Below are 18,281 nucleotides of genomic sequence, written 5' to 3'. Positions count from 1 at the left end.
ACTTGAGCAAAGATTGAGTCGTTTTTGCCTCCCTGTTTCAATACAGTAAGCTGAGCTAAGCTATCTCCTTCAAGCTAGCTACAGGGGAGCTTTCCTAATACCAGGGCGTGGCTCGTGGGAAAATATGTCTCCACAAATCTAGTTGTTCCTTACTACGTCATTAGGCTCATCAAGTTACTGGAAGCTAAATGCTAATATCAAATGTTATCAATGGAAGAGTCTCTGTTCCCCCAAGGCTCTGAGCATTCCCTTCACTCTAACATGATTAATGAGGTCATGTTTCAAGAGCAAAACATATTTCACTAAACATATTTAGTGAAAATATGTTTCACTAAAATATATTTTAGTGAAACATATTTAAAATTGCCGATATTTGCCTTTAGCTTATAGTCACTTCAAAGAGTTATTTACAGGAGATATTTAGCTGCAGCATTTATTTCTTCGCAGTGGAAGATCCCTTTTTGTAGGGAACTTTCCATTATTGGGACCAGTCAGAGTGAATGTTCTTTTTAGGGACAGGTTAGAGATGTAAATAAATAATATATTACAAGAACATATAGTAGAAGTAATATAATGATCCACAGTTTATGCTCTTTTGGGCAAACTCTAGCTCTAGCAAGAACCACATATAGGTTCAGTTAGTGTAGCTAGTTTCAAAAAAAGTTCAGCTAATCCCAAACTATCTAACATCTCTTTGTAAGCAAAGAGAAGTTGGACTACATTATCCATACGTACATTTTGGGAGAGTTGGACATCGTAGTTGGTTTTCTCGTTATGTAGCCTGTTTTAAGCATCTCCATTGTCATTGTATTTGTCGCTCAGAAAATAATTGACCAGTGTATTTTGAAAGACTACTCAAGGCTTCTGAGAGGAAAAATAATAAAGAAAATCAGTTTAACGTGATCATTCAAATTCCTTACTCAAACTTCAACGGTCCCTATAACGCCCACAGCGGCTCATTATCGGACTGCGCCATTTCCGCCATGCACCGACACGAAAAGAAAAGCTAGCAGACTGTTGAATCTAAACTTTAATGACCACTCTTCTGAACACTGTGTATCTTTTCTCCCCACGACGAAGCCTTAGCAGAGTTTTTGCGTTTACTCCCCCTGAATTTTTATTCTTTGTTTTTTTTCTCCACAACTGTGAGCGTTCAGGCGTGTGAAAAGCAGCGACGGGTGTCGGCGGCACACGCGTTAGGTCAATCAAAGCAGCTCTCCATTTTAAAGAGAGCTGTGCGATTTTTCTTTTTAAAGATTTGCTAAGGACTTCAGTGTTGGTGAGTACAGAATGTGTGTGGTCTATTTTCTTTGTTATCCTCAAAGCTGTGGGATTTAAAACTGAGGCATCGAGATCTTTCAGTTGTAATGACTAGTTATTTACCTGAGCACTGACTCTGTTCTCGCTTGTATTCCTTTGCCACTATGCTCCAATTCTACCCTAGTGCCAACGATCGAGACGTTTCGTTTGGATCACGATTTGTGTGATCTGTTTTGTTTTTACTTTATATAGCTTGACTTGTATTGTATTGCTGGACAGATTTGTATCCTATGCATCAATGTCTGTAAGAAAAAAAACTTCACAAACTGCAATTTTACAGAATGGAATTCTTTGTTTGTCCTTCGCCTGGGTCTTTGACAGGACCGAGGCTTGTTTTATATTAAATTTGCATGATCTCTTTGCAAAAGATGTGACTTTTGGTCGTAGAAACTTGACAGTACACACCTTTAGAAAGAGGAAGGGGGAAAATAGCTGGAAACTGGGGTAAAAACAAACCTTTTTATATTTTGGCACTGGATTTTGCTGCCTTCCTGCATCCGTTTAATTTTCTTTTAAGTTTTCCAATACTTCACATTTTAATAACTGACTCAATTGTTAGTAATATATTTTTGCTATTTAAATCTATTATTAAGTATCAAATTTGGTTTGAAGGCATTAAATCGAGAAAATATTATTGTTTCACTGTTGAGAAAGACATTGCATAATTTAGGTAATTTTAAAGTTTTTTTTTTTTTGGTAACTTAATCATCACCAGTTCGTATCTCGTATTCACAAATAACCACGTCATACCTTTGTGTAACAAATGCATGTCAGTGTATTTGTCTTGGTATTGTGGAAAATTCAGACTAATAATTACCAAAAGGCTCAAATCTCCCCTGCTATTTCATTTAACTGTATTTTCCTCTCTAACGATTTGATATTACATCACACAGCCAAGCATTGGTAAATAATTGGCTCTGCTTTATTTCAGTGGTTGTCGAAAAAGCCTGGTGTTGGGAACGATTACAATCTTGGTTGTTAAGATACAACTGGTGGCAATTTTTTTTTAGAACTGAAAAATCCTACTGGTACGAAAACGACAAATTTGTAAAGTGGTGAATAGGGAACAATAACAACAAAGTCTTGAATCGTCTTGAAATTTGAGGCAGAGGCTACTTTTTACATGTAATTTAACAAGTAGTAGTCAAATATCCCAAATGTGGACTACATGTGTTAAAAACAGCATGTTGAACATATAAAGTGTCAAATTATTGATTTTTTTCTCCCCAGTTTCCAGGCTTGCCCTTGCTGGACCAAACACTAGGTGAATTGGTGTTGGCTCTTCTTTGGATTGGGCCTGTTGAACACAAAGTGAATCCATCTGGCAGTGTGGCGATGAACTGTGCATAACGCTTATTCCCAGTGTTACAATGCACGCTGGCTTGGCTAAATATCAAACTGCCATTTAACAGTTCTGTTGAACAAGTTTGGCTATTTGTACAAACCACACCAAAAGACAGATTTTTCTTTGCATGTGTTTCCAATATTTGACACAATATCACTAAAAGAGGTTAGGAGCCAACAATTTTACCTTCTTTTATTTGAAGTAGGTTTTTGAATACCAGTTTGTGAATTTCAATGTGTGGTTTTTCTTTTTTTTTCCCCATCTCTCTCAAATAGAATTTCAATTAGCCGTGAACTAAACTGTTTGTTTTTGTTCTTTTTTTGTATAGATTTTGCAAATCTCTTGCTGCCTCATGGTATCCTGATGAACGCTTTGGTTTGAACATTTTTTGAAACCGCGTTTCCATCAAAATGTGGCTATGCTGAGCTTTTTTTTGTTGTTGTTTTTCCTGAAGATTACTTACACCAAGTTTTGCTCCTTAAAGTCCACTCCCATAAATAGCACAGTCCCTCCGACTTTTAACACAACGCAACTCATATTTTTGACGTAGCTTAGCTTATTTTCTGTGTAGCCATTGGCGCATAATATCAACATATCAGCCACAGATGATGTCAAATTTGGATTTCCATGTACAAAGTACATATCAGCTCGGTAAATGCTGCAAAAGTATAAGCCTATTGTGTTTAAGGTGAATACATAATTAGAACCAAGGTGTGAGGCAAACATGCTTTGGACGTATTTAGCATGTGATGCTAACAGTTGACTAAAATCCATTCCAATACTTTCCCTTAAAAAAATGAGACTGTGTTTTTTTTTTCTTTACATTTTAATTGGTTGTAAATATGTATTTTGGATGTATGTCACAGTGTTTGTTTTTAAATTGATTAATTTATTTAATGCCTATATATTATTGTTCTTATATGTCTTGATTTTGTTTTACTAACTGGAAACATGTCAAGGGGTTTGTTAAAAACCATGTAGACCTTGTATTAATTTCTGTTACTTTCTTCATTTCTGATTTGCTGTTTCAGCTTTGGGTGATGGTTTTTCAAAGGTAAAAAAAAAAAAAGAAATAAGTGGTATTCATTTATTTGTATTTTCCAATGTGTAACTTTATGTTCAACTGTGTTGTATTTTGATGAGATGTGTCGTGGTCACTGCTTGTACAACAATTTTCTTTTATTCAGAGTTTCCAAATCATGACAAAAATATGAAGGTTTTGGCAAAAGTTACTACTTTGGTCATTGCTAGCATGTTAGCTCTGAAAACGGGGGATGAAGTCTCAAACTGTTGAAACTAAACTATCCAAATCTTTCCTATTGATATCACAGGATAAAACTATTGAGCTGGAAATGAGCATAATGGATTTTAATTGAAGTAAACTCAAAACTAAATATGCTACACATCTAGCTAACAACATATTTTATAGCTAGTTAGCTTGATAAAATCATTGAGTAGGTTAGGTGAGCTAAATCTTTTAAATCAAATATTTAAGCAACAAAAATAACAAATGCTAACAAGGTTGTCCTTTTATTACCCTTTTCTATTACTTACAAATTACTAGTTAATTTGTTAACACAATATTTCTTTATACAATATGCTGTTCAGGGTGTTTTTTATTTGCTGCTTTATGGTTTATGGTAAATTTTAGTGACTAGTCGAAGGGTGTGTGTTTGAGGAAAAGAGGAGGTAGCTTTAAGCTGAAATGAGTCGAGTAAGTAGTTAGTAAGAGATGTGGGGGAAAAATATTTAAGATTTAACCTGAGCAAAATATGAAGATTTTTAACATGGAAGGCATCAATTGTTGCAAATTCACAGTTGGCACGGTATGAAGTGAAAATGTCACAATACAACCTTTGTAAATGTATAATTTATTTCTTAACCCAACTACCACTGTAATGAGTGCTGGTTGAAGCTGCACAGCAACAAACTAGTGTTTTTTATTCTTTCTTTTCAAAGCAGTAGAATTAAATTTCGTATTACCTGCACACGTTGCAACTCAGTTGAGTTGCAGGTAGCTGGGCTGACGGACATAGACGCATGTGGTCGACATTTAGCAAATGTCACGGTGTTCCTGGAAAACAATCTTGTTTTCCGGTAAGAGTTTGTGGCTGAATCTGAGATTATCTGAGGGGCGCGCGAGCGAGTGAGTGTGTTTTTGCGATAGACATGAGAAGAAGCTACTTTGAAGTGACGTAGTTTAAGCGCTTTTCATTTTAAGTTTGTCAGACTGTGTCGGGATGGGAGGTTTCACTTAAGGCTGAAAACATTCCTGTGATGGGATTTAGAGCTTTGATGGCAATCTTAATTTTTTTTTTTTTTGAAATGTGAGTTTTTGTGTGTGGACATAACTAGTGTGCCGACATCACTTATGCATATTTTTGTTGTACTCTTGAGAAAATACGATTATAAACGTTTTGGGTAGCGCAAGTTTTTTTTTGTTTGTTTGTTTGTTTGTTTGTTTTTAGTCTCTCTAATCTCATTCATTCAGCTGATTTTTCTCATTTCCTGCTTGCCTGTTTCGTGAATTGCATTACCCTCAAATGGTGCAGCAAGCGGCAGTTCGTGTTGTCCTTATGTTAGTTAGAACGTAACATTCCTAAAATAAAAGTTATCATGTAGATGTGCTGCTGTTCAATATTGTACACAATTGATTTGGTTTGAGACGATAAAGTGACCCGGCTCTTTCCCAGCGCTATTAACACAGGTGTGCTTAATTTACAAGGAGCGACATTAATTATTCGTTCACGTTCCGCTTACATAACCACGTTAGACACCATCGGCTCAATGCTGTTACCACTTGTCTGTAAGAGTGCCCTCTGCTGGGGGTAAGAAGTACTTCAGGATCATTTTGCAATGATTGTAATAGATAAGAGGGAGAAATAATCATATGGCTTTTTTGTCATGATTTATGAGACTAAACTGAAATTATGCCATTTTTGTCATTGTGCTAAAATGAATATAAATATTATATATTAAAATATATTTGCTAACCAAAGTTGTTCTGCCTGGTGGATGTTTTATTGTTGATGTAGCTGAGAGGATACCTTAGATAACTAATGAATTCAGAGACCTGATGAAATGAGACATCAAAAGTTTCTTTAGGATTGACTTGCATTGAGAAAAGTCATTATTAGTAAAGATCTATATTGTTTCACAGATGTAACGTCAATTTCCCAATCCAAGATTCATGACATGAACACCACAGCCTTTAAACCAATCACGTAAAGTTTTTTTGTATGGCACATTTCGGTAACAATGGAGTTCAAAGTGATTTACTATCGATAGGTATTTTTCGACAACCTATGTAAAATGAACCACAGACAACTTATGTGAGTTTTTACCAAGCTTTCATGAAAGGAGAAGACGCAGCGGACCGCTCCAGTGAGCTGCCCACCGCGCGTTCTGATAACTTCCAGTTAGAGCTCGTCTTTTATTATCAAGGAAAAGAGGGAGGATGGGAAAGCAAGATGGGAGAAACAAACTGCTTCTGCACACAGGCAGTTTCTCAAGTAAGGAGTGTTCTGGTAGATAAAAAAGCAGCTGTGGAAACATAATTCAAGGTTAGGGATCACACAGTTAACTCCAATATAATAGCTCAAACACACAGTAGGAAGCTGGAACACTTTAAATTAAAAAACAAGTTAACTACTGTAAAAGTGATAATACATAGTTTCTAACCACTATATTGTATTTATGGTGTAACTAATTATGAAACAAGCAAATATTTGTCAAATGCAATCAAAATCAATAGTATATAAAATGTACTTAAATTATATTGATCTGCGTTCCAGTTGCTACTAATCAAATTGAACTCTAAAGTTGGGTTTCGGCTTTGGTTAATAGGAGCTCAGTGTGTCGGCATTTTTGCAGTTTTCTGGAAGTTTCTTCCAGATCTTTGGTGCATAGAAGCTGACTGCAAATATGGACTTGATATCTTCCAATGATTGTAACATAAAATAAAAATACATTGTTATATCAGTGTTGTCTTTTTACAGCAGCACAAAACTATATAAATTGGCACAGAACAACAATTTTAAATGAATTATGATCATTACAACTAAAGAAGACCGACATGGTTGTTGTTGGTCAGAATAGAATGTGACTTTTAGGAAATGCAAGCATTTAAAAACTGCAGCTGTGTTAGCAAGCATAAACAAGCTCTAATACACTTAGAAAAATTAAAAATTTTCATCTTAGTTTCACAATGTTTTTATTGAGCTCTTGCCAGATCACATAGAAACTTATGACTAACAACTGGTTCTGTTCAAAAGAAGTCGATTCTGTATTAAAAATAATACTAAATATTAAATAATATTAATATTAGCATTTTGTAAAAAATGATTCGCATTTTTTACAAAATGGGAATCATTTGGTAGCTACTACGTCTTAGTAGCTACCAAACCTACGGAAGAAGATTAGGGCCACTGAGAAAAAGAATAAGAATTCTGCCTTTAATCTCAGAATAGATTAGACTAATAAAAAAAAGTAGAACAGTAAAATTTTAAATGTTTGACCTACATTTCTCTAAAGCAAGCAGATTTTGTTGTGCAAAAATGTTTACTTTCTTTTCAAAGACATGCAAAAACCAAAAGGTATATAGGGAGTATTTAAAACCGAAACAAGACTGAAATGTGCTTGGGATTAGATTTTTATCCAAATTTATATTTTGGTAAAAAAAAATTTAACACAGAGAATAAAAAGACAAAAATGCAACTATTTGCAAGGCACCACTTCATCCTTAATAAACGTTTAATGACATTTTAAAGACCATGATTGTGAGGTAAGAGCTGAAACTGATTATGGTCAACCCTGAAAACTATCAGAACGTCTTTTCCACAGACCATGTGCTGGATCTCTGGCCTGGGTGTGTCTGGTGCAGCTGAAGGGAAACCACTTGGTTCACCACAGTTAGTTCCAGGTAACATTTGCAGGTTAATTAACTGCAATTAATAAACAGCAACCAACAAACCATACATAAAACCAGGACAACAGGAGAATATGACGATGTGTGTTAGAAACCAAGGAGTTTATTGTATATATGTGTATGTAGGTCAAATATTGTCTCTGTTGTTTGCTGGCCTGTAATGTTGGTTTTTTATCTACTAATTGATAAAAAAAGAAAAAGTAAATCTGAGGAACACTGACGATTCAGTGAGGATGATCATCGTATGAAATCATGTTAAATACACTATAGTTCTTGTCAAGGTTATATTCTTATATTTTGGTAACTTTCCGTCAAGGTATCTATGGTAACTGAATGCAGTTCTACCTGCCTTGGTTAATCGTAATAAACAGAAAGGTTTAGCAGGAAAACAGACAAAAAGGATAAATATCAATTCAATTTTAGCTTCAGTCGACAAGGGAACAAGGTCAGTAGCTGGGATTGAAGTTTATTTGAGTACCTGGAAATATTTATGTTTATTGAAATGTTAATGACAAGAATTGTGCTGATGTAATGCGTTGATGAATGATGAGGATGGCTTTAATACATCATCATTTAATCATCTGTTTTGACCTTTTAAAAACTGACTGGATGCTACATCCATTAACTCAACTGGATCCAGTGCCATAGTTCACTTCTCCTAGTGTCTATGGATTCATGGATCCATGAATCCATGAAGGCCGGATGTCTGTAGTTGTTGATCCGATTCTGGGGAATGTTTTGAAGTCCGAGCTAAAACCTGATGTGTTGGAGAAATCCAAGAGGGATAATGCTGCATGAACTAAGGAAAGTTTCCTCTTTAAGTGAAACAAAAGAGAAAGTGTAGACAAGGTGAGAGGGGAAAAAACAACTGGATGTCAGATTCAGTTTGATATTTACAAAAAAAAATCTTAATATTTAAATTCTTGAGTTCAAAAGAGCCAGACTGTCACAGTGACTATTGTTAATCCATCCTGAACTTTCACCAAAGATGTAAATCTAGATTAATTTAGTAATTTGAATTCAGTTNGAGAGGGACTCAAAACTGCAGGTTGAGAAGATTGAAGCAGAAAAAAAGGCAATTGATGTCTCAAATGTTATGTTATCTTGAATTTACTTTATGACTAGTCATAATTTAATTGAAGATATCTGAAATGTGGATTTCAGATAGTCAGTAATTCATTGTAGATATCTACAATGAATTTCTATCTGTATGGAGACTTCTTGAATTGAAGTCTCCATACAAGTCAATGGTAAATCTGACGTCATTTCTACTAGTCAGAATGTAATTAGAGATATCTCAAATAGTTATTTTGTCTAGTCAAAATATAATTAGAGATATCTTAAATCGCTAAAATGTCTAGTCATAAAACAATTGGAGATATGTGGAATATCTCCAATATTAACATAAACCAAATTTATGTTAAAACGGCTTGCCATAATGCTACAGCTAGCTTACCAAAGGATTGTGTTAAAAATTATGATGGAAAACTGGCTTAAAACTGGGTCACTCAAAAGAACAGCTGGAGATACTAGTGGAAAGAAAACTACTCCAGGAAAACTATATGATCAGAGGAAGCTGAGTGATGGCTGCTGAGTATTGATGAGTCATTCCCTAACGACTGGATTCCTTTGAAAGGTTAGTGGTAGGAATCGCTGCAGTTAGTCAGAACTGTCCTTTGTTTTTTATGACTTTGCTTGGTAAAGAATGATGCTCTGCTTTCAGGTCAACAGCTATTGTCATTTTTATTTTATTAAAATATTAAATTAAATAAGTACAATAAATAAATACAATTGCTAGGAAATGGTTTAATTATTTTTATATTTAATGGTGCAGAAAATAATTTGTTTCTGTTAAAGCATCTCAGATCTAATTTTCTTTAATTGTGCTTCTAAATCACAAATAGCCCTGAATGTTATTAATACACACAACACTTGGTAGTAAAGAACAACTTCTTATTTTTATTTCTATGTGTTTGACATCATTGGAAAACTTTCAGAATCTGTAAATAACTCAAAATGCTGAAGTAGATGCTTTGTTGCTTTGTTGTGGCCAGTTAGATTTACCAAACAGCACCACTCTTCTCATTAAGATGAACAAAGAAAATAACAATACGTGAGTTAAGAGACTATTATTTTCATTTTGGGTTGCATAATATATTAATATGTGTTGTTACGGGGCAATTTCAGGTTAGGTGGTCCGTGAGCGTTTGATAAATGGGTTAAGTGGTCCTCAGCCTGAAAAAGTTTGAGGAACACTGATCTAAAGGTATCAACCAGAAAGTTAAAGTTTGATCTTCCATATTGAAAATGACTCCAAACATACTGGGGTATTACTTACAAAGTAGCATATTTACATCAAAGTCAATATGTTGAAATGGCCATCACAAAGGCCTGATCTCATTTCCATAGAAAATTTGTTAGGAGGGCAACATAAAAACAAGATTCAATTACACCAGATCTATCATCAAGAATGGCTCTGAATTTAAGCAAACTATTGGGAGAAATGTGTGAAAGGATGGCCAAAGTCATGTGGTTTAAAATACATTTATACCAAATATTAAATAAATATAATCTAAACTTTTGAATTTGAAGGAAGTAAAAAATATACTGCTCAAAAAAAATAAAGGGAACATTTCACTTTAATTTTGTGTGTGGCTCCAAATCCAGGCCTCCATTGGTTAATAAATTTGATTTCCATTGATGATTTTTGTGTGATTTTGTTGTCAGCACATTCAACTTTGTACAGAACAAAGTATTCAGTGAGAATATTTCATTCATTCAGATCTAGGATGTGTTATTTGAGTGTTCCCTTTATTTTTTTGAGCAGTGTACATCCATGTTATTCTGACATTTAGCAAGTTGAAATAAGTTTGATTACTATAACTGACTTTAAACAGGACAAGCTTAGTCTGATTAAATATCCAGAGGGAGGGGGGGAGTTCATCGCAAATCACTAAGGGAAAAAAAGTTTTTTTTTTTTCTTTGGTTTTTTTAATACAGAGTGTGGACAAGTCCTGTTTCAATGGTATGTTTTCCTGGCAGATGTTCCTGGTAACATTTGTTCCTGGCAGAACAAATGTTGGTCTCTTACAATTTTGAAATAAATTTTGACCCTGCATTAAAGGACTAAACCCTATTTACACCAACTATATAGAAAACTCTAACCAAATGCTTCATTAGGGCTGAAGTGAAAGAGGAAAAAGAAAAGCATTTGTTTAGCAAATATTACACATACAAAACATGCATTGACTGACTCAGGTGACTCACAAACCTGTAGGGCAAGTTTCTGTTAACTAAATTTTCCATAAACACTAAACTTAATTCACTGATTTGAGATAATTTAAAATTATTTTATTCCAGCAATAAAAAATGACTGATGCATCATTATAGTTACACATAGGGTAAGATAATCTTAAAAAAATAGGAGTGTTTTCTATTTTTTCTTCCAATGATCTCACCATAAGGAGGCTGGCACTCTTACTTTAAACCTCTCAAATTGGAGCAGCCTCCACACCCTGGTTTGCTTAGTTTCGTTTCTGCTGTACTATTAGAGGAACTGTGTGCAAACTGTGATTTATTTGAGCAGGAAGTATCAGAAGAAATGTTTCTCGTAAGGTAAGAGAGCAACTACATGTATTGTATTTTAAATCCATAAACTATTAGAGTACATCAATCAATCAATCAATCAAATTTTATTTGTATAGCACATTTCAGCAGCAAGGCATTTCAAGGTGCTTTACTTAATTAAAGAAAAAATAAAAACAGCATGTGGAAACAGCATTTCCTTATAATGGCAGGAGACATGGTTTAAAATGTACATGTCTTCATTTTAAATGAATATTTGTGTACTTTGTACTTTTAAAAAGACAACATTAAAACAACTATTTGGGCACTGTTTTACTGTAAAATTTCTGTTATTTTCCTATGATATCTATGGAAGTAAATTTTGCTCTTTCACTATTCCAGATGAATACAAGTTTTTACTGGAGAATGGAAGAATTGTCTGCAGGATAAAATAATTCCTGACGACTCAGTTTATGTCTCTGTCAGGGCTAAATATAAATTTTTACGACCAATAACCAACAAAGGCTGCATGATACCTTTTAGAGAATAAAATTTATGAGGAAAGGCTAGTTGTTTTTGCTTGCAAGTATTCAAGGGTGGAGAAAGGTCGTCATCTAGACTGAGTTTGACTATTACAGAACAAGCAAGACGCTGCTGTGTCTGTTACTAAATTATACATATAGTCTATTACGAAATTAGAATGCAATCATATTAAAATATAGTTTCTGTCCAAACATCAAAGCAAAAAAAAACAAAAAACAGGCACATGTATTTATTTTTAACTAAGGTAGAGATTACTGCAACAATGTCTTTACAGGTCTCTACAAAATACCAAACAGCAGCTCATTCAAACTGGTGTCACTAATGTTTTGTCCAGCACTATGAAAACGGGTCATATTATACCAGTTCTTAAATAACTGCACTGATTCTGTGCTAGAAAAATTGATCAATTTAAAAAATATTGCTAATTGTTCCCTGGACCAGAACCAAGCCCAGCGGCATTGCCTGCCCATAGAGTCAGCCGAGCCGTGCCCCCTGCACTGGTGGCCAACTTTCTTTTATTCCTATCTCGATTTAATACGATTTAATACAGTAGGAATTTCAGCACTTCCCGTATCTGCGTACTCTGTACCCCGCCCTTTTGTCAGCCGTTACAACTGTCTAATACATTGTTAGCATGTCATAACATGCTAACAATCCCTTCTGCTCATGTTGCCTTTGAAGGCAACATGAGCACAAAGATGCTGTTAGTAATGTTAGTAATGCTGTTGGTGCATATAATGCTAGTTGATGCCAATACATCACATTAAGCTTTTTAACAAGTACACGCTGCTAATTTAATCTATTTTGAAAAGTGGGCTGTGCTGGTTACATTTAAATTAGTAACTTTTTTGGGAAAACATTTATTTATAAGGGTATTGTTATTGCACTGTACATTTTTCTTTTACTTGAGTAATATTATTATTGCTACTCTTGAATAATAATTTCCTAACAATATTTTCTGTTATTTCCTGCATAACAGGAAATAGCAGTATTTCCTGTTAAGCAATACTTTTCAAATCTTAATGTTTTTTTTTTTATTCTAATGGCATTTCTTTCTGTTAATATTGCAGAAAACACTTTGGATCAATTACAAATTTATAGTCCTGTATCATGTAAAATCCCCTCTCATTTTATACAACAGCTGAAGATGCTGTATTCAGGCACAGCTGGGATACTAAGTTATCAAAATATTTGAAAAACTCTTAGGTAACTGAAACTATTTTGTCATCAAATATGGGGACTTTAAAAAGCCTAAACATTAACCCTCACTGTTTTCAAGTGCTTACATTGTTGCATAATCTTTATATGCTACTTTTATTCATTAGAAAAAATCCAACCAAATCTCCAGGCAGTTCTACGCTTTCCACCTTTTTAAGTTTTAGAAGAGAATACAATTAATTTACTTTTAGAAATTGAGAAGTATTCTTTGCTTACTGCTGACTGCTGGTCAAAATTCTTGATTGAGGTGTATGGAAAAGCTTGGAGTCACATTTCTTTCCCATTCTGATGGTCAGTTTCAATTTCAGCAAGTTGTCTTTATCACTAATAGGTGCTTAGATGGATGGTTTGCTATGTGTCAGCAAGCAATTGCACAGTAACATCAGAGAGCATAAATCTGATCTAAAACTCTCCAGTTATTTCTGTATGTGGAATTGTTAATATAGTTATGACTAGACTATATTATTTGCTAGTGCAGTATAATGTTTATTGCATTTAAGTTTCAACATAGCTAATTCAGCTAGATGTTTCAGCCGTTCTGTATTTGCTTGTTAACTACAAATTAAATGTTCCTTATATGTTTTATCTTACATTTGCAGGCTAAAAAATAGGCACTAACATGGCCAGAAGACCAGCCCTGTCCACATCTATGGGCACAAAACTATATGTGGAGGACATAGAAGATTACTTTACTGTTTTGGATGTCATTTATGCAGATCAGTTTGAAGAAGAGACCATAGACCAAGAAACTGTTGAACAAGCAGAAGAGAAGTTTCTCAGAGGAGCACCAGCTGAATGGTTAAACTTTCACATCAGTGATCTGGCTGAGTCGAATGGCACGGGATCTTCATTCATCAAAAGAGATGGGTATAAGAGACTTGTGCAGCAGATTCACAAACGGAGAAACTACATCGGAACACCAACAGTTAAACTGCTTCACCAGCAAGGATGTGGGGGAACCACACTGGCCATGCAAGTATTATGGGAGATGAGAAAAACCCTCAGATGCGCTGCCTTAATGGGTTCTCCTCTGGAGTGCACAAAGATTGCAAAGGAAGTTGTTCACCTTTTTACTGGAGGCAGCAAAGATGATCTCAACACTGTGCTGCTCTTGATAAATGAAGAGTTCATTTTGGAGCATCTTCAGGACAGCATCATGGCAGAGATCGAAGAACAGCAGATAGATGTTGATATTCCTGTGGTAATTTTATTCATCTGTGTGAGAAGTGACCACGCCATCCTCAAAACTGAACACTACAGAGAACAAGAGGGCTTCATGAAGGGTCATGACTCTGACTACGTCATCCTCAAAAGAACCCTCTCAGACACTGAAAAGGAAAAATTGGATACCAAGAAGGAAGAGCTCAGCCGAAAATACGGAGCCAAAGCCTCCCTGTTCCATGGTTTCAACATACTACACAGTAATTTCTCACAGGATTATATCCAAGAAGCATGTGCTGTCCTTAACACGGTTGGAAGGAAAAATAAACCCCCGAAGACCCAACTTTTGTCCTTCCTGTCCTTGCTGAATGCCTATGTACCAGGCTCCTATCTACTAGAGTCTGACTGCTTAGACTTCCTCAGACATGACAACTCCCTGCAGGGTGACCTTTCACTGGTGACCCGAATGCAGCCTTTCAGTCATCTCATTATCTCTTTTCAACATGACAAAAGTTGTGAGAAAAGAATCCGGATGGCTCATCCAATGATTGCAAAGCATTGCACTGAACTACTGGCTATTGCAGGAGTGCCCAGAAGTGACACGGCGAGAAACTTCTTGCTCCGATTTTGTCCAGATGAGGTTTCTCCATGTTTGCTTGGCTTCATCAAGGACTTGCTGACAAAACGAGAGCATAAAAAGGATGGGTCAATTGAAGACTCGGATCTGGAGAAATTTTCTACTCTGATTTTACACATTAACGAGATAGAAGATAAAAACCAGAGTGCATCGGTTCTCAAGGTTGCATCAAAGAAGTTTGATAAGAACTCTTTGTTCCCCCAGGCACTTGCNTTGGACTCAGGTGTGTTAATGCTGAGACACAGGAGACCAGCCTTCATGAAGAAAAAATAACTGGCCAAAATAAATCACATTACACCAGTCATTACCGACTCCATTTCTTAATAAACATAATTAAAAAACTAAACAAAGACAAAAAAAACAAGAAAAAAAACTGGTGGTCTGTAAAGCCCTGAATGGTCTTGTGTTTAAAAACATTTCAGCTGCTCAAATCCCAAAGCATTAAGAGCCTTTTCTATCTATACATGTATTATGTCCCAAAAAATTGTGCTATACCTTCATAATTTTCAAATACTTGAGTATTGTGACACAAAAATCCCCAAAATAGTAGTGGAATTCATGTTAATGAACTTATGATTTTTATATAAACTGCAATGCAAGACATGCATTAGAGAAAAAGAACAGAAAAAGAATGTCCCACCTCCAACTCCCTCCAAATTGCTGCCCTGGGCTACTGCCCATCAGCCCTTTCTATGGTTTGATTCAGACAATATATGATATATTTATGTGTATGTGTGCATTTCTGTGTATGAATGAATTCATGCAAGTTGTAATGTCTTTATATGTATCACATGAGGGACACATCAATACTTTTCTGCCATAAACATGAATGAAAACAAAACACTTCCTGTTAGTAGAAGAAGTACACAGCCACAAGAATTTGTTTAGCAAATATGCCGCATTCAAAGCATGTAGGAACTAATCTAACTGTGGACACTCTGACTCACAAACCTGCGCCACTTCTTTTTCTGTTCCCTAGAAATGAAAGTGAAATAATTCGTTATTTTTTCTTTCTTTTTTTTCTTTTTTTTTTTTAAGAAGCAGAAACCCTGTTTCGTAACATAAATATTACTGACAGCTTTCCGAACATAAGGTGGAGGTGATTCAATTGTTTTGCTTATTTTCGTTTTTCCTGAAATGATCATCATCAAAGTGGCTGACACTCCCTTTGCATACCAGCCGTGTCAGACAAGCAGCAGTACCTTCCCCAAGTGGTTTCTAGTTTCATTTCTGCTCTGCTGTCAGAGAGAAGAGGCACCGACTTCACGGAGGCAGACAGAGCCTGAGAGACTTCTCCGAAAACGTAAGAACTTGGTACATTTTTACACCTTATAAAATACAACCTCTGATTATTTCTAACGAGTTTGGCATCAGAGTGTATATTACATTTGTCTATTTAAAAGGCTTACCTTGGCAACAGATCAGTGCAGGGTTTAACTCAGGATTATGTAGTTAGGCAGTAATCACAGCTCAGTGTTAGACTTGAAGCATCAACCTCTTTTATCTGATGTAGTTAGACTGGACTCTGTTTACTTGACAATATTTTACTACATTTACTATGATCCATTGTTTGGTGTGTGGTATATCTTTATTTATTTTTATTGTAATCTGGGCTTAGAGCCAAAATAAGTGCAATCCAAAATGCAAGTTCAATAAAAAAAAAAAAGCAGGCTAAATAGAGTCACAGGAAAAGAAAGTGAAACATTTACTACTTCTTGTATTATCAATATAAAACATACAAGTTCTAGCTTTTAGCAGGATTCAAAGTAATCTAAATCTAACCCACAAGGGATGAAATCTATAGATCTAAAAAATATCAATTATAGCCTAATATCTGTTCCAGGCAGAGAGCCTGCTAACTGAAGTAGCTAGCAGACACTTAGCTAAGAAAAACATCCATCCATGCGCCGTTTGTCCGCTTCTCCCTGCAGGGCTTTGGGGTAGCTGGTGCGTATCTCCAGCGGTCATTGGGTTTCAGGTGGGGTCAGTTCTGGACAGATGGCCAGTCTTCCACAGGGGAACACATAGACACAGAAGACAAACTACAGAGACCGATGAAGCTAACTGTCATGTCTTACTCAGACAGTAGAGGAAGATGGAGGACCTGGAGAGAACATGAAGAACTTCCTGTTACAATGCAGCAAATTATAATCTATGTGCAAAAAATTATAACTTAAGCTATAAGCATATTATGGAATTAGTGGAGAGTTTAAAAACCTTAGGATATATCTTTTCTTAAAGCAGAGGGCTCCTAAGAAAACCAAAAAAGTTCACTTCATCCTTTTCTGGTTTCTAAACAAGATGTCAAAATAAAGGGTGCTACGATAAATTGGCCCAGATTTTTTTCTGATTGGTAATACATAAATGTGAAGCCAATGTTATCCACCAGTCTTATTTACCTTGCCAACGGTCTAAAAGTCAACCACTGTCCTCTTCTATGAGAGAAGTTTAACTGCTGGCCCCGCCCACCAGGTCATGTTTTCATGTCTGCAGTTAACAGTCGTCACCCCACTGTTGACAACTCAGTGACTTTCTTTCTATATGTAGCAACATTTCAGACAAAAAAAAAATAAAAAATCGATATCTGCCAAAATCGGAATCGGCAGGTCAGGCTTTTTAAAAATCGGCGATCGGACAGAAAACTCCAATTGGTGCAACCCTAGTAAAAACTTTACACAATTTGTAAATAAACATAAAGCTTATCATCAGGTTTATTTATAGTGATTCTAGGCTTTTCTGTGTGTCCAAAATCTGGAACATTTCTTAAATAGTTCAATTTCATTACCTAAATTTAAAAAGAAACTCTTACATTGCTGTGTGATGAAAGAAATATGAGTTGCTAACTTCATGCTTGTTAACATTCTTGATTTTTACCTGCCAGCTACTGGAGCTCCAGAGAAACAAAATAGAAAGACAAAATAAGCAGGAAGCTGAAATCACTGAGCAACTGCTCTCTAAGTGAGAAGACATCGTTTTTACACATTTTATGTCAGAAGGATCGACAAAGCAGGAAATACTCAACTTACCTGTATGTGACACAGAATCAACTGACTTTTTGAAACGTGTCGAGGCAACATTTTTTGTGAATTGTCATGGAATCAACAAACTGAATTTAATAGAAAACGTCTCTGTAATTGTTGATGAGTGTGGCCCACAGGCTCTTTGTAAGCGCAAATTATACAATATTACAGGTTAGTAGAGATTTTTTTTTTTCAGAGTTTATGAGTAATGGCTTCCTTTACTGTAGAACAATCTCATATCACTGAGTTTGTTGAAAAGTCATTTCAGTCCATGACTGGAGGAACATCTAGGCCTCCAAACTTGAATAATATACCCTTTACTATATCATTTTCTGTTATGCATGTAAGAAAACCTTATAAAACACCTGATAATTTAATTAGTAAAGTTCAAGAACTTTATCTGTGATGTTTTGGTTTGTGTATGGATAAGATTTCTGCTGAACACTTGAAATTTGCCAGTGCAAAACTTTGTCCTCTGGTCACCTTTTCTTTTACGGCAGGGGTGTCAAACTCAATTTCACCGAGGGCCACTTCAGCATATTGGCC

The 18,281-nt window shown here is 35.5% G+C and overlaps 1 protein-coding gene and 1 long non-coding RNA gene across 2 annotated transcripts in view; one reads left to right on the top strand and one right to left on the bottom strand.

Moving 5' to 3' along the window:
- The first annotated feature begins 11,165 nt into the window (after positions 1 to 11,165).
- Positions 11,166 to 18,281, top strand: part of LOC103153170 (sterile alpha motif domain-containing protein 9-like) — a 14,762-nt gene continuing 7,646 nt past the window's right edge. The window contains exons 1-2 of the mRNA XM_016661735.1: positions 11,166 to 11,207; positions 13,517 to 14,938. Coding sequence (XP_016517221.1) covers positions 13,537 to 14,938 — 1,402 coding nt within the window. The 5' untranslated portion in view covers positions 11,166 to 11,207; positions 13,517 to 13,536. The remainder of the gene's footprint in view (positions 11,208 to 13,516; positions 14,939 to 18,281) is intronic.
- Positions 15,751 to 18,226, bottom strand: LOC107833193 (uncharacterized). Its single transcript, XR_001658903.1, has 2 exons — positions 17,115 to 18,226; positions 15,751 to 16,819 (listed from the first exon to the last, which is right to left on the bottom strand). It is a non-coding gene; the product is annotated as an uncharacterized LOC107833193 (long non-coding RNA).

This window comes from Poecilia formosa, unplaced genomic scaffold, assembly GCF_000485575.1.
Source record: "Poecilia formosa unplaced genomic scaffold, Poecilia_formosa-5.1.2 Scaffold341, whole genome shotgun sequence".
NCBI classification, from domain to species: Eukaryota; Metazoa; Chordata; class Actinopteri; order Cyprinodontiformes; family Poeciliidae; genus Poecilia; species Poecilia formosa.
The sequence above is the reverse complement of the archived record's forward strand: the minus strand, read 5'-3'. Positions and strand labels throughout refer to the sequence as shown.